The 27,381-nt window shown below is 44.4% G+C and overlaps 1 protein-coding gene across 3 annotated transcripts; it reads left to right on the top strand.

Moving 5' to 3' along the window:
• LOC139548314 (ephexin-1-like) lies at positions 1-27,155 on the top strand. Of its 3 annotated transcripts, none has more exons than XM_071357924.1 (16): positions 1-710; positions 1,436-1,724; positions 8,150-8,264; positions 8,661-9,032; positions 9,707-9,792; positions 11,257-11,468; positions 11,618-11,778; positions 11,994-12,146; positions 16,622-16,751; positions 16,880-16,954; positions 19,787-19,876; positions 20,104-20,267; positions 20,470-20,628; positions 22,342-22,421; positions 25,494-25,598; positions 25,732-27,155. In XM_071357924.1, the coding sequence occupies exons 2-16, from the start codon at positions 1,523-1,525 to the stop codon at positions 25,980-25,982; spliced, it is 2,355 nt and encodes a 784-aa protein (XP_071214025.1). In that variant the 5' UTR covers positions 1-710; positions 1,436-1,522; the 3' UTR covers positions 25,983-27,155. The 3 variants fall into 3 exon arrangements, with proteins under 3 accessions (XP_071214025.1, XP_071214022.1, XP_071214023.1); XM_071357921.1 differs by having other exon boundaries at positions 1,395-1,724; XM_071357922.1 differs by lacking the exon at positions 1-710 and having other exon boundaries at positions 1,292-1,724.
• The last annotated feature ends 226 nt before the right edge of the window (positions 27,156-27,381 follow it).

Raw genomic sequence — 27,381 nt, 5'->3', positions numbered from 1 at the left:
ACGTGAGATTGTTTCTGTTTTTATTGAGATGTCAAGAAGATCTCTGTGCCTTATTGTGGCTCTAATCTATTATTAGAAATGAGAATCTTTCTCAGTGACACAATAACTATTGTGGTTGGATGATCAAGACAGAAACAGATAGTTATTCCTGTGGCGTTCTGTATAAGACATGCAGCTTCAGAGAACTTGTGTTGTTACTCTGTCAGCCTTCCTTCCCCTATCTTTTGGATGTTGTGTAAATGTGTTTGACCCCCAGCCCCTTTCCGCCTGGTCTGATTAGAGGGAGGGAGTTTGATGGTTCGAGACGAGCACTCTGCTCATACGAGGCCTCGCTGAGTCTCTTTCTCTGCATTATGTCATAATGGAGCCCTGGAATACTATCTGCTACTGCGTGGAGAAATACAGAGCGAACTTTGAACTCTATTGGTCAGCTGCCTGGAGATAAGGAAGGGAGCGGGTTTAGAGAGGCCGCCACACGACAAGCAAGGACAACACGCGACACGTCAGCTGGAGACGCAGTTCTGTACCACACTGGAGGACCTACAGGAGAACTGGCAGGTGTACTGGCTTTTAGTGTGTTCTCTGAGGTGCGACAATAACCCCTATACAGGAGAATAATTGGTATACACCACTGGGGAACACATCGAAGATCTTGAGAGGAGGGATATAAAGAAAAGTTCTAAAGGAGGGATCAGTGTTCCCTGGCACAGGTAAGTGGCTTTTCTGGTTCTCCAAAGCACAGAAGAGCAGAGCAGAGACAGTCAGACATGCAGGTGAGGCCAGGCTAGGCTCTGGAATGTCTTTCAGCAGGCCAAATAAAGACAGTACAGCAGTGGTATTCAAAGTCGGGGTCTGCAGTGGTGTCGCCAAAATAAAATACAAATTAAGAGTACAGGTCATTGTATGGGACAATATACAAAAGGTTTTGAGAAAAATAATTAGAAAAATGTAAATGTATTTATTGGTTTCTTTTCATTTCGATAAGAGATGAAAATGTAATGAATTGAAAGTTATTTGTTGATCAAATGTACTGATTTTAAGAAATTATTGCGAGGGGGAAAAAATGGTGTCCCCAGAAATTCTGGCGGAAGAAATGGGGTCCCCGTTGCAAAAGTTTGAATACCTCTGGGCGTGGATAGTGGTAGAAAGAAAAAGAGAGGGCGGGTTATACACGGAATCATTTCAGCTTAAGGAGAGAGGGGGCTGACTCTGATTGGCTCCATGGGTAACTAACAACACTCCTGCCAAAGGCAGGGGGAGGAGAGAGAGAGAAAGCTACGGGCCTCAGTGTGCCATGCAGTCGCTAACCTATGTGAGAATGAGCCCTGAAGTGTGTGTTGTGTTGCCTCACCGGGACTTGAGATTGACAGGGAAGTATTTGTTCCTTGATTCAGGCTAACGTTTGATGGATTCTACGCTCTCCTCTGCCCTGAAGACAAACCCTACAGGAACAACCCCACAGTCCCAGATCTGAGAACAGGAGTGGGACACACACCCCAAACGGAGCTTGGAGCCAGTTGTCATGGCGATGACGGCCCTGTTCAGGGGCAAGTGGGGTCAAAAGTCACAGGAGCCCCCTGAGAAGCGGCCCGCAGCGCCGGTGCACTCCAGCAATCACGAGGAGGATGAGGAGGATGACAGGGTCATCACCCCCATCCGCAGGAACTCCCGTTTCTACCGTTCCATGAGGAAGAAGAGGCTGGCCTCGTCAGAACAACCTGAAAGTAAGAATAGAATACCCCCTCTTCCCTTCCGCTCAGAATTTCACCAAGTGTCTGTGTCTTTTGTCTGCTACAGTGGAGAGTCATTAAGTTTGAGAATACAGTAACTCATTCAGTTTGAAAATACCTGGGATTTAGGTAGCATGGAATGCTATAATCTATGTCTACAGCAGTTTTAGGAAAGTTCTGACGTTTGTCTCCATCTAATTTCATGTAAGGCCCTAATTCTAGAGTTTAAAGCTGAGCTGGTTGGTTAACTGGATCTCTTTAGCAGTGGTGGAAAAATTACCCAATTTTTGGGTACCTTAATGGAAAATGACTCAAATAAAAGTGAAAGCAACCCAGTAAAATACTACTTGAGTGAAAGTCTGAAAGTGTTTGGTTTTAAATATACTTAAGTATCAAAAGTAAATGAATTGCTAAAATACACTACACGACCAAAAATATGTGGACAGCTGCTCATTGAACATCTCATTCCAAAATCATGGGCATTAATATGGAGTTGGTCCCCCCTTTGCTGCTATAACAGCCTCCACTCACCTGTGAAGGCTTTCCCCTAGATGTTGAAACATTGCTGCGGGGACTTGCTTCCATTCAGCCACAACTGATGTTGAGCGATTGGGCCTGACTCGCAGTTTGAATTCCAATTCATCACAAAGGTGTTTGATGGGGTTGAGGTCAGGGCTCTGTGCAGGCCAGTCAAGTTCCTCAACACCGATTGGCATTGCGCATGGTGATCTTAGGCTTGTGTGGAGCTGCTCGGCCATGGAAACCCACTTCATGAAGCTCCCGACGAACAGTTCTTGTGCTGACGTTGCTTCCAGAGTCAGTTTGGAACAGTAGTGAGTGTTGCAACCGAGGACAGATGATTTTTACGCACTACGCGGTTCAGCACTCGGCGGTACCATTCTGTGAGCTTGTGTGGCCTACCACTTTGCGGGTGAGCCGTTGTTGCTCCTACACGTTTCCACTTCACAATAACAGGACTTACAGTTGACTGGGGCAGCTCTAGCAGGGCAGACATTTGATGAACTGACTTGTTGGAAAGGTCACTGAGCTCTTCAGTAAGGCCATTCAACTGCACATTCCAAAATCCTGAAGTATCCCTTTAAGCAAACCAGATGGCATGATTTTTATTTTTATTTTTACAGATAACCAGGGGCGCAAACACACAGACATCATTTACAAACCAAGCATTTGCGTTTAATGAGTCTGCCAGATCAGAGGCAGTAAGGATGACCAGAGATGTTCTCTTGATAACTGTGTGAATTGGAAAATATTCCTATCCTGCTAAGCAATCGAAATGTAAGGAGTAAAAAGTACCTTTATTTTCTTTAGGAATGTGGTGAAGTAAAAGTTGTCAAAAATATCAATAGTTGTTATTCTGTGATGTTCCATAGACCACAGAAAGGGAGCGGTTGTATTGTTCTACAGAGACCACAGAAAGGGAGCGGTTGTATTGTTCTACAGAGAACGGGAGCGGTTGTATTGTTCTACAGAGAACACAGAACGGGAGCGGTTGTATTGTTCTACAGAGAACACAGGCTTGACGGTAGGCCGGTCCTGAGAGCTAATGAAACCAGAGGAACCGGTTCCAATGTTTTAAAATATGAGTGATGCCTGTTCTTCTAGCCACCCACCTTTAACCTCATATAGCCTGAGGCTGGAGAGGAGAGCTACCATCACTGAAATACACCTTTCCCACTGGGCAAAAAATGGTTGAATCAACGTTGTTTTCACGTGATGACGTTGATTCAACTTGGAAAACTGATTGGACTTGCAAAAAGTCATCAACCCATAAGGGAATTTCGTTTTCTATTAACTGAAATTCAATAACAGGGTGACTTTTTTTGTTGTTGATTTCACGTTGAATTCAAGTTAAATTCACATTAGTTGACAACTCAACCAAGTGAAAATCAAAACTAGACGTGGAACTGACGTCTGTGCCCAGTGGGTTGTTAACATTTAGTACATACCATAATATATAATATATATAACAACAAAGTATTCAGATACATGAATGTGTTGGACAATGAACTGTGTGACTACACTAGTGCATTCTATGGCAGTATTGTATGCTGTTTTTATTTCAACCATCCCCCTATTTTTGTTTATTACCCCAAATAAAGGTGACACCTGTACATGGTGCAGGTTTCCAGGAACAGACACAGACCGCTAATTTCTCCAGGACTCTTTCCTGGTCCCTGGGAGACTTTGCCCAGCCTGTGGGATAGGCTTTTAGGGTGTGAGGGAAATTGCTTTATTTATGACCAGTTAGGTCAGGAGAGTCAGGTGCCCTAGTTAAACAAGAGTACGTTGTAAAACTTTTCATAAAACATATGGGACAATTCTAAAATAGGATGAGAAGAGGTGATACTCTTAGATGACCTAAGCATCAAAGACTGTAACCGTTGATATTTCATTCTTGAAGGATTTGAGTCCTTTGAGATGAAGTCAAACCATTATTCAACCTCTAGTCAACGCTGGTTACGATTTTCACTTTGGGGATAACCTTATCTCTGTCCAAGTGCTCTTTCTTATTATGGGAGTTGTATAACAATTGTTGTTGAACTTTTTCATTCCCCATATGCTCTCAAAACAACCTTGAATCTACAGGAATGATGTACAGTAATGGCTGGATGAGTTTAGAAAGCTAGGTTGATGTTTGTGTAAGCGACCTACATGTTGGCTAGTAAGGAGTTTGTTGTGGATGATCTTACAGTACTGGGACAGCTGCACTTTTAGTGCCGGATTGTGGATGTGTTTTTTCTGTATGTTGCTATGAACAAGTGCTGTGGGTGCCCTTGTATGGGACTGGACTGGCTGTTTCCTAGCTACTAAGGTGTGTGTGTGTGTGTGTGTGTGTGGGACTGGCTGTTTCCTAGCTACTAAGGTGTGTGTGTGTGTGTGTGTGTGTGTGTGTGTGTGTGTGTGTGTGTGTGTGTGTGTGTGTGGGACTGGACTGGCTGTTTCCTAGCTACTAAGGTGTGTGTGTGTGTGTGGGACTGGACTGGCTGTTTCCTAGCTACTAAGGTGTGTGTGGGGGACTGGACTGGCTGTTTCATAGCTACTGAGGTGTGTGTGTGTGTGGGACTGGACTGGCTGTTTCCTAGCTACTGAGGTGTGTCGGACTGGACTGGCTGTTTCCTAGCTACTGAGGTGTGTGTGTGTGTGGGGGACTGGACTGGCTGTTTCCTAGCTACTGAGGTGTGTGTGGGACTGGACTGGCTGTTTCATAGCTACTGAGGTGTGTGTGGGATTGGACTGGCTGTTTCATAGCTACTAAGGTGTGTGTCGGACTGGACTGGCTGTTTCCTAGCTACTGAGGTGTGTGTGTGTGTGGGGGACTGGACTGGCTGTTTCCTAGCTACTGAGGTGTGTGTGTGTGTGTGTGCGAATGGACTGGCTGTTGCATAGCTACTGAGGTGTGTGTGTGACTGGACTGGCTGTTTCCTAGCTACTGAGGTGTGTGTGTGTGGGACTGGACTGGCTGTTTCCTAGCTACTGAGGTGTGTGGGACTGGACTGGCTGTTTCATAGCTACTGAGGTCTGTGTGTGTGTGGGACTGGCTGTTGCCTAGCTACTGAGGTGTGTGTGGGACTGGACTGGCTGTTTCCTAGCTACTGAGGTGTGTGTGGGACTGGACTGGCTGTTTCCTAGCTACTGAGGTGTGTGTGTGTGGGACTGGACTGGCTGTTTCCTAGCTACTGAGGTGTGTGGGACTGGACTGGCTGTTTCATAGCTACTGAGGTCTGTGTGTGTGTGGGACTGGCTGTTGCCTAGCTACTGAGGTGTGTGGGGGACTGGACTGGCTGCTTCCTAGCTACTCAGGTGTGTGTGTGTGTGGGACTGGATTGGCTGTTTCATAGCTACTGAGGTGTGTGTGTGGGACTGGACTGGCTGTTTCCTAGCTACTGAGATGTGTGTGTGTGTGTGTGTGTGTGTGTGCGTGCGTGTGGGACTGGACTGGCTGTTTCCTAGCTACTTTGGTGTGTGTGTGCGAATGGACTGGCTGTTTCCTAGCTACTGAGGTGTGTGTGTGGGACTGGACTGGCTGTTTCATAGCTACTGAGGTGTGTGGGACTGGACTGGCTGTTTCATAGCTACTGAGGTGTGTGGGACTGGACTGGCTGTTTCATAGCTACTGAGGTGTGTGTGTGTGGGACAGAACTGGCTGTTTCATAGCTACTGAGGTGTGTGTGTGGGACAGAACTGTCTGTTTCATAGCTACTGAGGTGTGTGTGTGGGACTGGACTGGCTGTTTCATGGCTACTGAGGTGTGTGGGGGACTGGACTGTCTGTTTCCTAGCTACTGAGGTGTGTGTGTGTGCGAATGGACTGGCTGTTTCATAGCTACTGAGGTGTGTGGGACTGGCTGTTTCATAGCTACTGAGGTGTGTGGGACTGGCTGTTTTATAGCTACTGAGGTGAAGTTACCGCCAGGTAAATCTATGATGTTGAAATGACTATTTACTCTGTTCCATCTGACTGCGCAATCCACTGTCTCATCAGCTCAGCCAGGCAATTTATATACTAGATCTACACTGGTAAAAGTGTCTAGACATTATCTCCTGTTTCTTTTTGATGGTTTTCAACATCGGTTATTTGTAATTACCTTGCTGGTGGTCTCTCTGATATTTGCAACATTGTTTCAATATTGAAATTCGATCTCCAGCTGCTCATTGTCTTGGATATATCCCCCAAAAATCACTAGACAATAGATTAAACAAACCCAAACGCAGCTACTTTGCTGTTATTCTGGCAACACTGTTAAGCGTGACTGTGTTAGCCAAAGTTGGCTAGCTAGCAAGCAAGGGATAAGAACGTTACCAACCATCATGGCAACGGAACGTTTTAGAACGAACGACTGTCCATAGATTTAGAACAAAAAAACTTAATGACTGAGTTGCCTCTCTAGCAACCGATAGAACGAATGACAAGCTGGCTTGGGTACCAATCATTGATTTGTGTCTGAACTATATCTCATGGAAGTATGAAACAGTATGAATAAGTTCATAAAGATTTCAATTAAAATATGTCAATCATTATTTGAATATGTTGGTAACCCGTTGTATAAAAGTGATAATGCCAGAGAAGCTGGTGTTTGGAGGATATATTAGTATGGTTACCGGTCCAAGACGAACCCGTGCCAATATATCCTCCAAACACCGGATTCTCGGGCATTATCACTTAACTAGAACAACATGTGCCTTTGCCCTCTGTGGTCTTAGATCAGCAGAAAAAGGTGGCTCTTAACTGATGCATATCAGTTCATATCACTTCTCTTACAACAATAACCTGGAACATATGGAAGCAATTGACCCCAAATAAGCAGGAGGTAATCTCAGAAAAGGGGAATTTGAAGGCTAGCTATCCAGATTGGTCCATGCAATCTGAGGTCCTTGGCTTGTCCCTACCTCATTAAAATTGACATTTGTAAATGGTTAAAGGAAGGGTTAGGGTTAAGGTTTAGGGTAGGGACATCCCAAGGATCCCGGATTGCACTGACCTATCAAGCTCTTTCATGTCAGTGAAGATTAGATATGTCAAAGAACAGGAGGTACCTTGGCCACTGGAGTGTTGAGAAAGTTCAAACTGTATGCCCATTGGCCAGAATCTTACAATGCTATCTCATCATCTCCCTACTCGATTTACCTGATTCCCTTAATCCTTTAAGTGGTGACATTGATAGTCTGCCAAGTGTATATTCTTCTGAGGAGTTCTGGGTTATTATTATGGTCTGTCTGAGTCAGCAACCAGGAGTTTCCTGACCAAAAATGCCCCAAAGTCCAATGTGTTTGTGACCTCATGTACCACATTCAAAATATAATATTGTCCTTTGTTTTAGTTGTATAGACAATAGTTGACACATCTCAATGTCTCTTTTGTTAAATCGGATTCACACAGCTGTTTATCAAGAGCTTATAGCTGACTAAATCAAATTTCACTGTGTGAGTGTTCTCATGAGATAATCACTCACTTAACACAACCACTTGGTGTCAGTTTGCCAGAGGAAAATCAGGTCTGAACGGTGTTAGTCAGTGGTGCAGCAGCTTTTATAGAACCAGAATGGAGCTGCTAGGCAAACAGTGCCATTGAAAAACAATCACTAAGTAGACTAGTTCAGCACTGAGAGGAAAACCCAGTTATTCACGTGTCCCAGGGTACTGTAATCTGCTGAAAACACACTCTCCCTCAATCCAACTCAGGAGGCTCTCCTAGCAACACATTCTTCCATCTAAAGGAGGTTTCAAAGTCATGACCACCTGCCAATCAGCCCTGTACTCACTGTGTGTGCGTTTTAATATAGGAAAATAGAGCTAGAGTATTTTAATTTCCTTGTCCTTCACTCACTGTTTCTTCTTTGCTCACACCCCTTTCCCTTAATTAAGGATTATCTTCTCTCTTTTCCTCTCTCCCTCTTTCAGGACCTGCAGTCTCTCTGAGGCCTGGCCCAGAGCCCAGCCCAGCCAGCAGGTCAGGCAGCAGCACCCTCAGTGTCCCTGATCTCCAGAAAACTCCCCTATCTCCCCGGGCACGACGGTGAGCCCCGCCATAAGCCAGGCCAGACTGATTCAAACCCAGACACTCACACGCAGACACACACTCAAACTGAGAAGCAACCAATTTATCATTGTCTTTTATGAGCTGCCTTTCCATTGAGTGAGATTTGAGTCTAGAGCAGGCTGCACTGCTCTTTGTCCTATATATTGTGTCAAGGAATATCTGTTTTCTGAGTGTGTTACAGTTAAATTGACATTTTAGTCATTTAGCAGATGCTCTTATCTAGAGCGACTTAAAGTAGTGAGTGGATACATTTTCATACTTTTTTGTTACTGTAATACAGATAGAGTTATATTTGCCTCATCTTCAAGTAGAGATATCTCTTTTGCTTATTGTTATTGCAGCTGCTTATTACTGTGTACGTGTTGTATGTAGTAAGCCAACATCTCCACGACCACTCCATTCTGGAACTGTGTTGCCAAGCAACGGGGAGCCCAGGAGCCCACACATACTTTCTAGCGGGGCCTCTTCCCCTCTTTGGATGAGGAGCGGAGGAGGAGGAGGAGAAGGAGGGAGGAAGAGCGCAGATGCTTCTCCAGCTAGCGGTCAGTGTGGAGGGGGCTCCACTTCCTCCATCTCCATTTCTAGCGCTCTGTTGTACCGGACACATGGCATGCACGCACACACTGAAGACATGGAGAGCCTCTCAGAATGCACCGCCGCTTGCTCTGTACGGGAGCCCGGAGGGGACACACAGTCACCGCAACCAGCGGAAGAGGGGGTCGACGTAGAGGGAGTCAAACTCAGGTAAAAAGATGGGGAGAAGAACTGTTGGGTTCTGCAAGTGGTAATTATGTGCTAATTGGTAACTGATTAATGAAAGTGCAGTATGTTGCAGGTGATTTATTTCTGTGTAATAATATGCTGAAGAGGGTGAGCCTTTTGAAGAGGTGCTCAGTGAAGTCCTAAAACAGTATGTAGTGAGCTAGACAGTGTGGAGATAAACATGTAGTCCTCTGATTTTTTTTGTGCCTGTAGAATGAGAGGAAGTGGGAGTTGCAGCATTTCTGTACCTTCTATCAAATCCATATTGGTAGCATAAAGGAGTCCCTGGGCTCTGGTTTAAATCTTGGGGCATGAATATATTCCTTATTTTATGTGAATCTTCTTTTTAAAATGCATATTATTGATTTTGAGGATGGAATGTCTGTGGGAACAAGGATCTATTGGTAGCCTGTTGAGATATGAATATCTAACATTTCTCATGCAGTGTCAGGAGGCCACGAACAGATGGTATTTGGACAATGTGAAAGGAAGTGCTTTCAATCTGACTCTCATAGACCTCTAGATGTTCCAATGATTGTCCTCGAATTGTTGTAAATTATAGGATGAACAGTGCTTTGCCGTTGACGTCAAAGCATCTCCTTGCTCATCTTTCTTTTTCTCTCTTTCTTTCTCTCATTCTCTCTTACTCTACTCAGATTGGTGAGCAATGGGGAAAGAAAGGGCTCAACACCATTGAAAATAGAATCCATCTGCTACAGTCTCAACATTGTCAAGAACGTTGGTGAGAAAAATGTAGCCAGTAGAACTGTCAATTCCATGCAAGTTGGAGGTAACATATGTATTCCACCCACAGCCCTTCGACCTCCAGAGCTGCTGCTGCACTGACATAATGATATTCTCTGTTCCACCACACACACATGCGCAGATAGTGGTACACACAAACACATGCAGGTACACACATGAATGCAGGTATGAACACACGCATACACACACACACACACACACACACACACACACACACACACACACACACACACACACACACACACACACACACACACACACACACACACACACACACACACACACACACACACACACACACACACACACACACACACACACACACACACACAGCTGTTAACAACAACATATCTATCCTATGACATTGCCTTAAAAAGAACAAGATTTCCCTGAAGTTCCATCCATCTATCACTTAAAACTTCACTGTGCATCCGTCAAGGTTGAAGGTTAAGTTTAGTGTGTGGCGGGGCTCTGTTATCTGTACTTACAGTAATGGGTATAGATGAGTTCAGAGCAAGGTTATGTCCTTTGAAAGGATGCATTAATAGAAGAACTCGGGCGAAAGTGCTTATTGTCAACATGTTGGTTCAGGCATGCCTCTTTCTCCTTCTCTCTCAATCTTACCCTCTCTCTCCATCTCTCGCTCTGCTTGTCTTTATAGCCCTCTTTTCTCTCTCCCTCTCTTATATAAGTGTCAATACCAGACACCCACCTACAATAGGTTAGCATTTGAATCTGACTAAAGGGGCTTATGCAACTGTTTCCTGCTTTTCACAATCCCTTTAACCTCTGTCGGGTAAGAGGGCTAAACACACTCACACATGCATGCGTGCACATACACACACACACACACACACAGTGCCAAACCACCCCGCTTATCAATGTGCAAATATCAAGCCCTCTTTCACCTGAAACTGGCTGAGGTAAAGAGAAAGAAAAGAGAGGACTGATAGAGAAATGTGAAGTCAGTCAGCCACTGGTGGCCTGCCAATATGCAAAGGAGATGAGATCCATTATTTCATAGGAGATGAGATCCATTATTTCATAGGAGATGAGATCCATTATTTCATAGGAGATGAGATCCATTCTTTCATAGGAGATGAGATCCATTCTTTCATAGGGGATGAGATCCATTCCTTCCAAATTTACTGTACACAATAACTCATGTCGTTACAACTCCACGATTTCACATAAATATAAAGGGAACGTTTTAGTTCTAGGTCACGGGGGTCAATGTAAAGACACCAAAGTGTAGTTGTGAGTTAGAAGTTTGATTCCCCCATGGGCCACATATGCTGTGTGATGTGGCTTCAGACTAAAGTGTCTGCTAAATAACCCTAATAATATAATATTGTTATCAACCAAACATGACCATGTGCTCAGACTCATGTTGTCTTCCTTCTGTCTTTTTTCTTTCTATTTGTCCCTTTTTTCCCTCCAGCCTTCCTGTACCAGGAGTACCGGGACACATCCAAACAGCAGGAGATCGAGCAGCGACGGCAGCAGGAAGGGTTGGGGGTGACGTCTCCACCAGCCCTGCAGCTGCAGCTGAGGAACACCTCCCGCTCTCTGAGTCTGTGGCAGAACCTGGAGGTTGTGCAGCAGAGCGGCCTGCTCACCCAGCTACCGCAGAGAGAGATCATCATACAAGAGGTGTGAGGTCAAAGGTCATACAGTAGAGGGAAGGGCTGTACAGCAGAGAGAGAGGTGAAAGGTTATACTGTAGGGTAAAAGTTCAGAGAGGTCTTACCTGAATGGTAAGTGAGTGCCTTCTTGACCTGTGTCCTCTCTCTCTTCTCTAGGCCATGTTTGAGCTGGTAACCTCAGAGGCGTCCTACTACAAGAGTCTGGAGGTGCTGGAGACCCACTTCCTGAAGAACCCTGTGCTGGTCAACACACTCAGCCAATCAGACATGCACTTCCTGTTCTCCAACATTGAAGAGGTGATGAAGGCCAGCGAGAGGTAAGAGAAGCGTTTGTGTGTGTGACTAATCAGCACCCCATCCTCTCTGCAATGTTTGACTACTGACCCCACTAAACTGCTGTTAAGCTTTCTGAAAGTAAAAAGCAAACAAGTCCTTAATCATCTTTCATTCCATATCATACTGTAATAGTTGTACGGTGACATTTATTCACCTGTCCCCTGCTGCTGATGCCGTACTATACATCCTTCCTTAGGTTCCTGATGGACCTGGAGAACCGCATCGAACAGTCCCTCCAGATCTCAGAGGTGTGTGACATCGTCCACCACCACGCCGTCAAGCACTTCCACGTCTTTATCACCTACGTCATCAACCAGGTGTATCAGGAGAAGAATTACCGACGCATTCTGTGGGTACCCCTCCAACTAATGTCTACAGTAGTACCATATGTTGTGTAACCTCTCTGTGCAGTAGTACAATAGATGGTGTTGTGGTTGGTATGGCAGCTGTAATAATAATAATAGTGAAGACATCAAAACTATGAAATAACACATATGGAATCATGTAGTAAGCAAAAAAAAGTGTTAAACAAATCAAAACATATTTTATATTTGAAATTCTTCAACATAGCCACTCTTTGCCTTGATGACAGCTTTGCACACTCTTGGTAATCTCTCAACCAGCTTCGCTTGGAATGCTTTTCCAACAGTGTTGAAGGAGTTCCCACATATGCTGAGCACTTGTTGGCTGCTTTTCCTTCACTCTGTGGTCCAACTCATCCCAAACCATCTCAATTGGGTTGAGGTTGGGTGATTATGGAGGCTAGGTAATCTGATGCAGCACTCCATCACTCTCCTTCTTGGTCAAATAGCCCTTCTACAGTCTGGAGGGGTGTTGGGTCATTTTCCTGTTGAAAAACAAATGATAGTCCCACTAAGCGCAACCCAGATGGAATGGTGTATCGCTGCAGAATGCTGTGGCCATGGTGGTTAAGTGTGCCTTGAATTCTAAATAAATAATTGACAGTATCACCAGCAAAGCACCCCCACACCATCACAGCTCCTCCTCCATGCTTCACAGTGGGAACCCCCCATTGGAGATCATCCGTTCACCTACTCTCCGTCTCACAAAGACACTGCGGTTGGAACCAAAAATTTTACATTTGAACTCATCAGACCAAAGAACAGATTTCCACCAGTCTAATGTCCATTGCTCATGTTTCTTGGCCCAAGCAAGTCTATTCTTCTTATTGGTGTCCTTTAGTAGTGGTTTCTTTGCAGAAATTGACCATGAAGGCCTGATTTACGCAGTCTCCTATGAACAGTTGATGTTGAGATGTCTGTTATTTGAACTCTGTAAAGCTCTCCTCTGCAGCAGAGGTAACTCTGGGTCTTCCTTTCCTGTGGTGGTCCTCATGAGAGCCAGTTTCATCATAGTGCTTGAGGGTTTTTGCGACTGCACTTGAAGATACTTTCAAAGTTCTTGAAATGTTCTGTAATGACTGACCTAAATGTCTTTAAAGTAATGATGGTGTCACACCCTGGCCTTAGTTATCTTTGTTTTCATTATTATTTTAGTTAGGTCAGGGTGTGACATGGGGAATGTATGTGTTTTGGTTTGTCTAGGGGTTTGTACGTTTAATGGGTCAGTGTCTTGTCTAGGTGTTTGTATGTCTATGGCTGCCTAGATTGGTTCTCAATTAGAGGCAGCTGTGGTTTATTTGTCTCTGATTGAGAGCCATATTTAAGGCAGCCATAGGCATTTGGGTTTTGTGGGTAAATGTCTATGTTGTACGTTTGTTGCTTGTGTTATGCACTTACGTCGTTAGCTTCACGGTCGTTTGTTGTTTTGTTTAGTTTGTTATCAGTGTTCGTTTCTTGGTTTTTCCTTCTCTAAATAAAAGAGAATGTATTTGGCACACGCTGCGCCTTGGTCCTCTCTCTCTCCGCAAGACGATCGTGACAGATGGACTGTCGTTTCTCTTTGCTTATTTGAGCTGTTCTTGACATAATATGGACTTGATCTTTTACCAAATAGGGCTATCTTCTGTATACCATCCCTATCTTGTCACAACACAACTGATTGTCTCAAACACATTAAGAAAGAAAGAAATTCTACAAAATGAACGTGCTCAGTCCCCTCATGTACTCCCTGTTCACTCATGACTGCATGGCCAGGCACAACTCCAACACCATCATCAAGTTTGCGGATGACACAACAGTAGTAGTAGGCCTGATCACCGACAACGATGAGACAGCCTATAGGGAGAAGGTCAGAGACCTGGCCATGTGGTGTCAGGACAACAACCTCTCCCTCAACGTGATCAAGACAAATGAGATGATTGTGGACTACAGGATAATGAGGACCGAGCACGCCCCCCATTCTCATCGACAGGGCTGTAGTGGAACAGGTTGAGAGCTTCAAGTTCCTTGGTGTCCACATCACCAACAAACTATCATGGTCCAAACACACCAAGACAGTTGTGAAGAAGGCACGACAATGCCTATTACCCTCAGGAGACTGAAAAGATTTGGCATGGGTCCTCAGATCCTCAAAAAGTTCTACAGCTGCACCATCGAGAGCATCCTGACCTGATATGGTAACTGCTCGGCCTCCGACCGCAAGGCACTACAGAGGGTAGTGCGTACGGTCCAGCACATCACTGGGGCCAAGCTTCCTGCCATCCAGGACCTCTATACCAGGCGGTGTCAGAGGAAGGCCTTAAAAATTGCCAAAGACTCCAGCCACCCGAGTAATAGACTGTTCTCTCTGCTACCGCACGGCAAGCGGTACCGGAGCGCCAAGTCTAGGTCCAAAAGGCTTCTTAACAGCTGCTACCCCCAAGCCATAAGACTCCTGAACAGCTTATCAAATGGCTACCTGGTCTATTTGCATTGCCCCACCTCCATTTTTACACTGCTGCTACTCTCTGTTTATTATCTATGCATAGTCCCTTTACGTCTACCTACATGTACATATTACCTCGACTAACCTGTGCATTGACTCGGTACCCCCTGAATATAGTCTTGTTACTGTTTATTTTATTGTTATTTTTTTGATTCAGTTGATTTTAGTAAATACTTTCTTAACACTCAATTTTCATAACTGCATTGTTGGTTAAGGGCTTGTAAGTACGCATTTCACTGTAAGATCTACACCTGTTGTATTCGGCGCATGTGACAAATAACATTTTATTTGATTTAATACGGTGTTAGGCCACCATGAGCCAGAATAGCTTCGATTCTACATGTGTCTGGAACTCTGGTGTCGCATCCCTCCAACATTCTTCCATCAAACCATTCAGTGGCCAATCATGCCCTGTGGATGGGGGCATTGTCATCCTTTGGGGGAATAGCCATGGTAGCCAAAATAATGGACTGCCCAGCATTTTTATACGTGAACCTAAGCACAATGGGATGTTAATAGCTTCATTAACTCGGGAACAACACCTGTGTGGAAGCACTTACTTTCAATGTACTTTGTATCCATAATTTACTCAAGTGTTTCCATTATTTTGGCAGTTACCGGTATGTGCTGTATTGACATGTTCCATATAATGTGATATAGCGATCATCGGCATAGCATTAACGACCATTAATGACATACAGAACGTCAGTGACTGTGCTCTGAGTCACCAAGGTATTGGTGACGTTAGTGTGAGCAGCTGTTTTGCCCTGCTGGCTGGGAGATTCTTAAGAGGTTTTCACTGATGCCTCTCATTCCTAACCAGATTATTGACAGGCTGCACGTAGTTTGCGTCAAAATTTGGTAAAGGCGATTGTTGTCCTCTCTATGCAAAAAAACCTCTAATTCTTATTAAACACTGTGTGGAAAGAACTAAGCTTGCTGAGCTAGAGATCAAGCTAACTTTAGCGAGGGAGACCTCTGCTGGACCTCTGCTGTTGCCAAGACAGTGTGAAGTCATAGTCTACAGGTGGCTGTGGTTTTTCGTAGGACACATCGTATGGAAAGGTGGTCTGTGTGTTTGGACTTGGTTGGATGAAGTCAGTGTGATGATTTGTTGCCAGTGATGCCAATTTAGCAATTTGTTGCTAGATTTAGCAACTTTTCAGACTACCCTGGCAACTTTTTTTTCAATCAGCACCTAGCAACAAATTTAGCTACTTTAAAAAATATATTTGGAACTTTTAGCAACTTTTGAAAAGTGACTCAAACGCTAAAATGCACGCATTTTCCCTCTAAATGACACAAAAACGATTTTCTCTGTCACACACTCAGTCACAACACACATGCCTGGCTGCAAAAGTGCATTGTGAGTGACGTCAGCAGCAGGCGCTCAGCTCGTCCACAGGCAGCAGCAGGCCAGCAGCAATTTCAGCAAATTGCAAATCATTGTTGGCCGACTGCAGCAGCAGTAGTACGGGTTCGACAAGCCAAACCCAATGAATATAGTTGGTCACGAATGTTTGATCTTGAAAAGAACTTACAACAAAAATCAACTTGTCTCAATCAAAATTGTACAGCCAGAAGTACAGAAAAGAGTGGGAGTCTGTACCTGAACAAATGTCAAATCATATTTTTTGCCGAGATGGCCAGTCAATTTGAGTAACGTTATTGTGTATTCTACATAATGACGCAGTTATACATTATCACGCAATGACATCACAACGTCATTTAGCAACTTTTAGCAACAAATCAACCTGCCTCAAGCAACTTTCCCTGAAAATTAGTTGGCAACACTGTTTGTTGCTCATGTAGTATAGTAGTCTGCTGCAACATCTATCAACTCTGAAGCTTGTCTACTCTGCGTAGACCGTATGTGGTCAGACAACATCATTGATTCAGACTGGGGTTGTTTGAACATGCCTGTGTTTTGTGTTGGCTGTCTTTGTGGTGGTTTGAACATGCCTGTGTTTTGTCCAGACAGGGAAATCAGTTATTCCGCGAGGCCATGGCTCAGTTGGAGAACCATCCGTGTGTCCGAGGCCTGTCCTTCACATCCTTCCTCATCCTCCCCTTCCAGAGGATCACACGACTCAAAATGCTGGTCCAGGTACACATGGCGTTTCTTAAAAGTTAATAATAGTTGTGATAATGCTTTACTGTGTGCTAACATATTGCAGTATCATTATTCAGGATGTAGGTTTTGCTTTTAACTTCTGATGCTGTGTTTGCTTGCAGAACATTCTGAAGAAGGCAGAGGAGAATTCAGAGATTGAGGCTAATGCCATCAAGGCTCACCAGCAGCTGGAGCAGGTAGAGTAGGGAGGGGTGCTGACTTTGCTTGGGTCCAGTACTGACGCAGGTACAGTAACAGTACCAGACCAGTTTACAGTACCAAACCAGTCTGGGAGAGATGAAAGCGTGCTGGATTTGGTTCAGTACTGGCCTGGGGTGTGTTGGAGGAAGTAGTGCCGGTGGTGATTATAGGCTCAGGGCATGTCATGGTGTTGAGTGTTACATCAGAAAAAAATCATCGCCGTTCATCATTTTGAGAAGACTTAGTCTTGTCACGCCTCTCTATGCTTTGTATGGAATGATGATTGTCATGATGAGGTTAATTGTCGTCGCCACAAACAAAGGAATGTGGTTTTAATTGGAGCATAGCCTCTACATAAACATAGGGTTTGCGCTCTGAAACAGGTTCAGCACCCATTCCTTTTGGACACACATTTTGCATATATTATTTGCCTCCCAGTAATGTTCTGTTTAAAAGATTCTCCGGTACTTTTGTATACATTTTTTGCCAGTAGTTCTGAAAGTAGCGCTTACGAGCCAAAAGTGATGCCCGAAAATGTAGTACTACGTCACATATGTGCAGACATGTTAACCACATCATTGCTCTCTCTCGCTCTTCTGTCTGTGCACCTTGCTAGTTGCCTCTCAAATGGCGAGGGCTGAAGCTCATTGGCTAGAACTGGAATTGCTAGGGGGTCGGCCCCCGTGTAGGGACAATGGCGCCGCTTAGCTTCCAGTAAAGAGTCGCCTTCAAACTAGGGAATTTGTGGCTAATTGAGATAAGACAGTAATTCTGTTTGTAGATTATGCATGTTTGTACAATGGCATTGTTGAATACTCCTTTCTGATTGGCTTGAATGGCATTCTAGAGTACCCATTATGTCCCTATAACGCATGATATATTTGCACGTCAGAATTCAATGGTTATATTTCATTTTTACATGTTTGTTTGAGCTGCTGTTGAATTCGATTTTCATAATAGCAAGCTACGACTGATGGTTTGGTTAGCTAAACTAGCAAGTCTGTTTGGTTACCACGGCAACTACTGTAGCTATCTAGTAAACTTGCTAGATACTTCAGTGGGTGTTGAACACATTTCTACTGACAAATTAACATATTTCTAGTGGCAAATGTGTTAAATTATAGCCATGGTATTAAAAGGATAATCAACTTGGGGTTTCACTCCGTTAGCGCGTCTTGGAAACCTTCCATGTCATTCATTATTTTCCATAGAACGCATAGCCCCTCGTTGATTATCCCTTACATAAACTACACATTGACACATCCAGCCCAAAGCGGGAGGTTTAAAAAATGCTTAGTCACCAAAGTTCCGGAGCATGTCTTTAATAACCTCTACCGCTTCTCTCTCCCGGATCCGGGATCCTCCTCATCAAAAAAGCTGACTAGCATAGCCTAGCCTAGCGCCACAGGGATATCATATAATATAATATAATTTCATGAAATCACAAGTCCAATACAGCAAATGAAAGATAAACATCTTGTGAATCCAGCCATCATTTCCGATTTTTAAAATGTTTTACAGCGAAAACACAATATATATTTATATTAGCTCACCACAATAGCCAAACACACAACGCCATTTATTCACCGCCAACATAGCTTTCACAAAACCCACAAATAGAGATAAAATGTATCACTAACCTTTGAACAACTTCATCAGATGACAGTCTTATAACATCATGTTATACAATACATTTATGTTTTGTTCGAAAATGTGCATATTTAGAGGTACAAATCGTGGTTTTACATTGTGAATACGTAGCCATGATGCACCAAATTGTCCGGAGAAATTTTGGACAGTCACGTAATCTAACCAAAAAACTCATCATAAACGTTACTAAAAAATACATGTTGTACAGCAAATGAAAGATACACTGGTTCTTAATGCAACCGCTGTGTTAGATTTTAAAATCTAACTTTAGTATAACGTACAGCATGCAATATTGTGAGACAGCGCCCAACAATTCTCCGCCTTGTTGGAGCCAACACAAACCACAAAAATACGAAATAACATCATAAATATTCTCTTACTTTTGATGATCTTCCATCAGAATGTTGTGCAAGGAGTCCTAGTTCCAGAATAAATCGTTGTTTTGTTTTAGAATGTCCATTTCTTCTGTCGAATTAGTAACTTTGGCTAGTCATGTGGAGGGCACATGTCCAAGAAATCTTAGCGCATGGAACGAAAAATTCCAAAAGTCCCAATAAACGTCGAATAAACTGGTCAAACTTGGTTGAAAATCCTACTTTATGATGTTTTTCTCATATGTATCCAATAAAATCAGAGCCGGAGCATTTCGTCGTGTATACCTAACGCATTTCAGAAGACAATGTGAGGTTCCCTGGTGCACACTTTTTTGGTCCCTGCCAAAAGAGCGGACCTGTCACTCCAAAAGCTCTCATTCGGTCTCACATCAAGCTAGACACCCCATTCAACATTCTACTGCCTGTTGACATCTAGTGGAAGGCGTATGAAGTGCATACAGATCCATAAATATAAGCCAGTTGAATAGGCAGGCCCTGACACAGAGCCCCATTTTCAGAATTTTCACTTCCTGTTTGGAAGTTTGCTGCCAAATGAGTTCTGTTTTACTCACAGATATAATTCAAACAGTTTTAGAAACTTCAGTGTTTTCTATCCAATAGTAATAATAATATGCATATTGTATGATCTAGAACAGAATACGAGGCCGTTTAATTTGGGCACGATTTTTTCCCAAAGTGAAAATAGCGCCCCCTATTAAGAAGAAGTTTTAACTGACTATATTCAATTCCAAGGGAACCTTGGGATGTGTTCCTTATTTAAGGGTTTGTTTGTGTGCATGTCAGATTGTGAAGGAGTGCAACGAGGGTGTGAGGAAGATGAGTCGTACAGAGGAACTCATCAGCATTGAGAAAACACTGGAGTTCAAGTCTAAGGTACCTGCAGCTGCCAGTCATGTGACAACATGTCTATATTCTGTATAGTAAAACAGTTACACTGCCAGACTGACACAGACTTAGTCAAAGGTTATCTATCGCAGTTAGGTTCATTGTCTGTTTGAATACTTTGAGGTCGATTGTATAAAAATAAAAGAAGATCTCCATGATTTCTAATAACCCTGAGTTGAACTCTGACCTTGTGAACTGTGACCCTTTCCCTCCAGTCGGTGCCGGTGATTTCCCACTCCCGCTGGCTGCTGAAGAAGGGTGAGGTGCAGCAGATGGCCGGGCCCAAGAGCACTAGGACCATGCGGAGCAAGAAGCTCCACCACCCTGTCTACCTGTTCCTCTTCAACAACCTGCTGCTCATCACCAAGCGCAGCTCCAGGTCAGCACATGACATCATCACACAGACAGCTAGTGGTCATTGGGGGTCACAGCACACCCACTTTCAGTCTGGGACTTTCTATTGCTCCCCCCCACGTCACATCATTTTGTATACAGGCAGTTTCGAAGTCTACTACCTGCCAAACTGCCCTGTGCTCACAGCAGGCATTGTTTATATTTATGTATGTATGTATGTGTGTTAGTGGTGAGAAGTTCCAGGTGCTGGACTCGTGCACGCGGGCCATGCTGAGGACTGAGGACCTGGAAGACCAGGGTCAGATGCTGGCCAATGTGTTCAACCTGAAACTCCTGGAGAACCAGGAGGAGAGGCCTGTCAACTACATGCTCAAGACCTCCAGCATGTGAGTGACTACAACTAACAGTATTATATATACACTGCTCAAAAAAATAAAGGGAACACTTAAACAACACAATGTAACTCCAAGTCAATCACACTTCTGTGAAATCAAACTGTCCACTTAGGAAGCAACACTGATTGACAATAAATTTCACATGCTGTTGTGCAAATGGAATAGACAAAAGGTGGAAATTGTAGGCAATTAGCAAGACACCCCCAATAAAGGAGTGATTCTGCAGGTGGTGACCACAGACCCCTTCTCAGTTCCTATGCTTCCTGGCTGATGTTTTGGTCACTTTTGAATGCTGGCGGTGCTCTCACTCTAGTGGTAGCATGAGACGGAGTCTACAACCCACACAAGTGGCTCAGGTAGTGCAGCTCATCCAGGATGGCACATCAATGCGAGCTGTGGCAAGAAGGTTTGCTGTGTCTGTCAGCGTAGTGTCCAGAGCATGGAGGCGCTACCAGGAGACAGGCCAGTACATCAGGAGACGTGGAGGAGGCCGTAGGAGGGCAACAACCCAGCAGCAGGACCGCTACCTCCGCCTTTGTGCAAGGAGGAGCACTACCAGAGCCCTGCAAAATGACCTCCAGCAGGCCACAAATGTGCATGTGTCTGCTCAAACGGTCAGAAACAGACTCCATGAGGGTGGTATGAGGGCCCGACGTCCACAGGTGGGGGTTGTGCTTACAGCCCAACACCGTGCAGGACGTTTGGCATTTGCCAGAGAACTCCAAGATTAGCAAATTCGCCACTGGCGCCCTGTGCTCTTCACAGATGAGAGCAGGTTCACACTGAGCACATGAGCACATGTGACAGACGTGACAGAGTCTGGAGACGCCGTGGAGAACGTTCTGCTGCCTGCACCATCCTCCAGCATGACCGGTTTGGCGGTGGGTCAGTCATGGTGTGGGGTGGCATTTATTTGTGGGGCCGCACAGCCCTCCATGTGCTCGCCAGAGGTAGCCTGACTGCCATTAGGTACCGAGATGAGATCCTCAGAGCCCTTGTGAGACCATATGCTGACACATGCACATTTGTGGCCTGCTGGAGGTCATTTTGCAGGGCTCTGGTAGTGCTCCTCTATGCACAAAGGCGGAGGTAGCGGTCCTGCTGCTGGGTTGTTGCCCTCCTACGGCCTCCTCCACGTCTCCTGATGTACTGGCCTGTCTCCTGGTAGCGCCTCCATGCTCTGGACACTACGCTGACAGACACAGCAAACCTTGTTGCCACAGCTCGCATTGATGTGCCATCCTGGATGAGCTGCACTACCTGAGCCACTTGTGTGGGTTGTAGACTCTGTCTCATGCTACCACTAGAGTGAGAGCACCGCCAGCATTCAAAAGTGACCAAAACAACAGCCAGGAAGCATAGGAACTGAGAAGTGGTCTGTGGTCACCACCTGCAGAATCAATCCTTTATTGGGGGTGTCTTGCTAATTGCCTATAATTTCCACCTTTTGTCTATTCCATTTGCACAACAGCATGTGAAATTTATTGTCAATCAGTGTTGCTTCCTAAGTGGACAGTTTGATTTCACAGAAGTGTGATTGACTTGGAGTTACATTGTGTTGTTTAAGTGTTCCCTTTATTTTTTTGAGCAGTGTATATGAGTCTCAAGACCCCTCGGCACCTAGTGTACTCTGTACAGTATTTCTCTGTATGTCATTGTTTATAACGGATCAATCTCCCATGTGTTCCTGTGTGCTGCTGCCAGGAGTGATAAGCTGCGGTGGATCTGTGCTCTCACGCCAAATCGCCGCACGCGATTCATGTCCACCAGCGCCCATCAACCAGGTGAGACATACACAAAGATGCCACACACCGACTCAGAGATGACATCCACTACTCACAGCTGAACTCTTAGGTACCAAATACCAGGTGGTATATACACTACATGACCAAAGGTATGTGGACACCTGCTCGTCGAACATCTCATTCCAAAATCATGGGCATTAATATGGAGTTGGTCCCCCCCTTTTGCTGCTATAACAGCCTCCACCCTTCTGGGAAGGATTTCCACTAGATGTTGGAACATTGTTGCGGGGACTTGCTTCCAGTCAGCCACAATATTATTAGTGATGTTGGGCGATTAGGCCGGGCTCGCAGTCAGCGTTCCAATTCATCTCAAAGGTGTTTGATGGGGTTGAGGTCAGGGCTCTGTGCAAGCCAGTCAAGTTCTTCCACACCAATCTCAACAAACAATTTCTGTATGGACCTCGCTTTGTGCACAGGGACGTTGTCATGCTGAAACAGGAAAGGGCCTTCTCCAAACTGTTGCCACAAAGTTGGACGCACAGAATCATCTAGAATGTCATTGTATGCTGTTGAGTTTAGATTTCTCTTCACTGGAACTAAGGGGCCTAGCCCGAATTATGAAAAACAACCCCAGACCATTATTCCTCATCCACCAAACTTTACAGTTGGCACTATGCATTGGGGCAGGTAGCGTTGTCCTAGCATCTGCCAAACCCAGATTTGTCCGTCGGACTGCCAGATGGTGAAGAGTAGAGGTCGACCGATTATGATTTTTCGACACCGATACCGATTATTGGAGGACCCAAAAAAGCCGATGCCTATTTATTTATTTGTAATAATGACAATTACAACAATACTGAATGAACAGTTATTTTAACTTAATATAATACATCAATAAAATCAATTTAGCCTCAAATAAATAATGAAACAATTTGGTTTAAATAATGCAAAAACAAAGTGTTGGAGAAGAAAGTAAAAGTGCAATATGTGCCATGTAAGAAAGCTAACGTTTAAGTTCCTTGCTCAGAACATGAGAACATATGAAAGCTGGTGGTTCCTTTTAACATGAGTCTTCAATATTCCCAGGTAAGAAGTTTTAGGTTGTAGTTATTATAGGAATTATAGGACTATTTCTCTCTCTACCATTTGTATTTCATATACCTTTGACTATTGGATGTTCTTATAGGCACTTTAGTATTGCCAGTGTAACAGTATAGCTTCCGTCCCTCTCCTCGCTCCTACCTGGGCTCGAACGAGGAACACATCGACAACAGCCACCCTCGAAGCAGCGTTACCCATGCAGAGCAAGGGGAATAACTACTCCCAAGTCGCAGAGTGAGTGACGTTTGAAACGCTATTACCGCGCACCCCGCTAACTAGCTAGCCATTTCACATCGGTTACACCAGCCTAATCTCGGGAGTTGATAGGCTTGAAGTCATGAACAGCAGAGCTGCTGGCAAAACGCACGAAAGTGCTGTTTGAATGAATGCTTACGAGCATGCTGGTGCCTACCATCGCTCAGTCAGACTGCTCTATCAAATCATAGACTTAATTATTACATAACACACACAAATACGAGCCTTAGGTCATTAATATGGTCGAATCCGGAAACTATCATCTCGAAAACAAAACATTTATTCTTTCAGTGAAATACGGAACCGTTCCGTATTTTATCTAACGGGTGGCATCCATAAGTCTAAATATTCCTGTTACATTGCACAACCTTCAATGTTATGTCATAATTACGTAAAATTCTAGTAAATTAGTTCGCAACGAGCCAGGCGGCCCAAACTGTTGCATATACCCTGACTCTGCGTGCAATGAACGCAAGAGAAGTGACACAATTTCACCTGGTTAATATTGCCTGCTAACCTGGATTTCTTTTAGCTAAATATGCAGGTTTAAAAATACATTCTTCTGTGTATTGATTTTAAGAAAGGCATTGATGTTTATGGTTAGGTACCTTTTTCGCGAATGCGCACCGCATCGATTATATGCAACGCAGGACACGCTATATAAACTAGTAATATCATCAACCATGTGTAGTTAACTAGTGATTATGATTGATTGATTGTTTTTTATAAGATAAGTTTAATGCTAGCTAGCAACTTACCTTGGCTTCTTACTGCATTCGCGTAACAGGCAGGCTCCTCGTGGAGTGCAATGAGAGGCAGGTGGTTAGAGCGTTGGACTAATTAACCATAAGGTTGCAAGATTGAATCCCCGAGCTGACAATGTAAAAATCTGTCGTTCTGCCCCTGAACAAGGCAGTTAACCCACCGTTCCTAGGCCGTCATTGAAAATGAGAATGTGTTCTTAACTGACTTGCCTAGTTAAATAAATGTGTAAAAATAAATAAAAATAATCGGCCAAATCGGTGTCCAAAAATACCGATTTCCGATTTGTTATGAAAACTTGAAATCGGCCCTAATTAATCGGTCATTCCGATTAATCGGTCGACCTCTAGTAAAGAGTGATTCATCACTTCAGAGAGTGCGTTTCCAGTGCTCCAGATTCCAATGGCGGTGAGCTTTACACCACTCCAGCTGATGCTTGGCATTGCGCATGGTGATCTTAGGCTTGTGTGTGGCTGCTCGGCCATGGAAACCTATTTCATTAAGCTCCCGACGAACAGTTATAGTGCTGATGTTGCTTCCAGAGGCAGTTTGGAACTCGATAGTGAGTGTTGCAACCGAGGACAGACAATTTTTACATGCTATGCACTTCAGCACTCGGCAGTCCTGTTCTGTGTGCTTGTGTGGCCTACCACTTCGCGGTTGAGCCGTTGTTGCTCCTAAACGTTTCCACTTCACAATAACAGCGTAGTTGACCGGGGAAGCCCTAGCAGGGAAGAAATTTGACGAACTGACTTGTTGGAAAGATGGCATCCTATGACGGTGCCACTTTGAAAGTCACTGAGCTCTTCAGTAAGACCATGCTACTGCCAATGTTTGTCTATGGAGATTGCATGGCTGTGTGCTCTATTTTATAAACCTGTCAGCAACGGATGTGGTAGAAATAGCCAAATCCACTAATTTGAAGGGGTGTCCACATACTTTTGTGTATATAGTGTATGCTATTATTGTGCCATGGTGTGTGTGTGCGGTCAGCTTCTCCCCAGGTCCAGTGTATTCAGTCGTACTCGTCTCAGGAGCCAGATGAGCTGTCCATTGAGATGGCTGACTTGCTGAACATCCTGGAGAGGACAGACGATGGTGAGACCAGACAACATATCTCCTGGGAGATGTTATTACTAGGACCTCTACTGTAGATTCACCAGGCTGCCTGTTATTTAATATCTCTCCCTCTCCTCTCTCTCTCTCGCTTTTTCCTCTATCACCTCCTCAGGCTGGATGATGGGTGAGAGGCTCCATGATGGAGAGAGGGGCTGGTTCCCCTGTCGGGTGGTAGAGGAGATCCAGAACCAGGAAGTGCGGGCCCAGAACCTCAGGGAGTGCCAGAGGATCCACCTGGCCCAGGGAGGGGGCACTTCCTCAGGGGCCAGACTGGGCTCCAGGGGGGCCAGACGCACCCCGAAAACACCCAAAGTCTCCAACTTCTTCGGTACCTGGACTGACCAGTCAGAGGAGGAGCAGTGAAGCACATAATATTCCACTCTGAAAGTGATTGGTTGGAACCCCCTGGCAGTAATCTTTACTGGACCACATGGGTCAAATGACAGAGATCATGTGATTTCAGCATGGGATTGCATTAGAGGAAAGTGATGCAATGACATTATTTCCTGTTAACTGTTTCCCCTTCTCCGATGGTTTTGGTGTGCCAGGGTTTAGGGTCCCAGGCTGCAGGTTTTAGGGTCCCAGGCTCCAGCGTTTAGGGTTCCAGGCTGCAGGTTTTAGGGTCCCAGGCCCCAAGCTTTAGGGTCCCAGGCTCCCCTGATGGGTCCTATAATCAGAGCACTTTGTCAATAACTCCAACACACTGCATGTCTTACACTAATTCCAGTGGAATGATTCAGCACTAACAGTCTAACTGTAAAACAGGGCTCTGGTGGAACTGGAGCTATGCATGTGATGGGAGAAGATGATAACCACAGAAACAGTTCTCAAGGGGATGGTAGCATGTGAATGTATCGTATCCTTGCCTCAGCTGCATGGGTGTGATTTTGTTCTTTAATCTTTTTAAGGACTTCTTTGCTTGAGAGTTAAATCCCCCAGAACAATGGCTTGGCGATCCACCCTTTTGTAAAGAGCAACTCCTCTATTGAAACCATTCAAGAAGCAAGTTTTAAAAACAGGCCACCAGCATTGAATGGAAATTATCCATGAATGTTTCATGATTCTGTATAGTAAATAGAACAATCACATGACTGGGTGTTCAGTATTGGGCTGGAGGTAATCGACTGGCGAAGACGAGCACTACAGAATCACAGGCCTTGCTTATACAATGGACGTGTTCTGGGGATCAGTTCCCTCACCAATACTGATATGCCACTTACACATATACACACGCTGACAAACGCACGCACGCGCACACACACAAACACTTGGGGAAATCCAGCACAACCTGTCCAACACTAAAAACCTTCCACAGACACCTGGCCTGAAGCATATGCACAGACCGTGCCAGCACACTGACAGAACTGCAATGGCATGCGAGTGACAAAACGTGTGTGTATGATGAGTACAGTATGTGTACGTGTGTATATTGTAAGTCTTGAATGTTCAATATGTGATGAAATAATGACTAAATAATTGTGTAATTTCATTATGTAAGAAGTAATTTATTGTTAATAAACTAAATTCAAATGGAAATGATTTGTGTTTAACTGTTTCGACTGGTATTTAGCCCACGTGTTGAGCACTGTTTTAGGTTTATCTCTGAATGACATCCTGGTAATGTGGAGAAATGTTTTACCCTGAATAAAGGTTATCAGGTGGTGAATCAGAGCCTTGTCTTCCTGACACAATATTAATGTTTATAAAACATTAGACAAACATATCATCTTCTAACATACTACCTGAACTATTGACCATTACT

The sequence above is a fragment of the Salvelinus alpinus genome, chromosome 21 (genome assembly GCF_045679555.1).
Source record: "Salvelinus alpinus chromosome 21, SLU_Salpinus.1, whole genome shotgun sequence".
Taxonomy (NCBI): domain Eukaryota; kingdom Metazoa; phylum Chordata; class Actinopteri; order Salmoniformes; family Salmonidae; genus Salvelinus; species Salvelinus alpinus.
This window is presented reverse-complemented; position numbering and strand designations above follow the sequence as displayed.

Coding starts and splice junctions, on each gene's coding strand:
- LOC139548314 (XM_071357924.1), top strand. CDS start 1,523: ATGGCGATGACGGCCCTGTTCAGGGGCAAGTGGGGTCAAAAGTCACAG. Junction 11,779..11,993: donor GTGATGAAGGCCAGCGAGAG/GTAAGAGAAGCG, acceptor ATCCTTCCTTAG/GTTCCTGATGGACCTGGAGA. Junction 19,877..20,103: donor CACTGGAGTTCAAGTCTAAG/GTACCTGCAGCT, acceptor CTTTCCCTCCAG/TCGGTGCCGGTGATTTCCCA.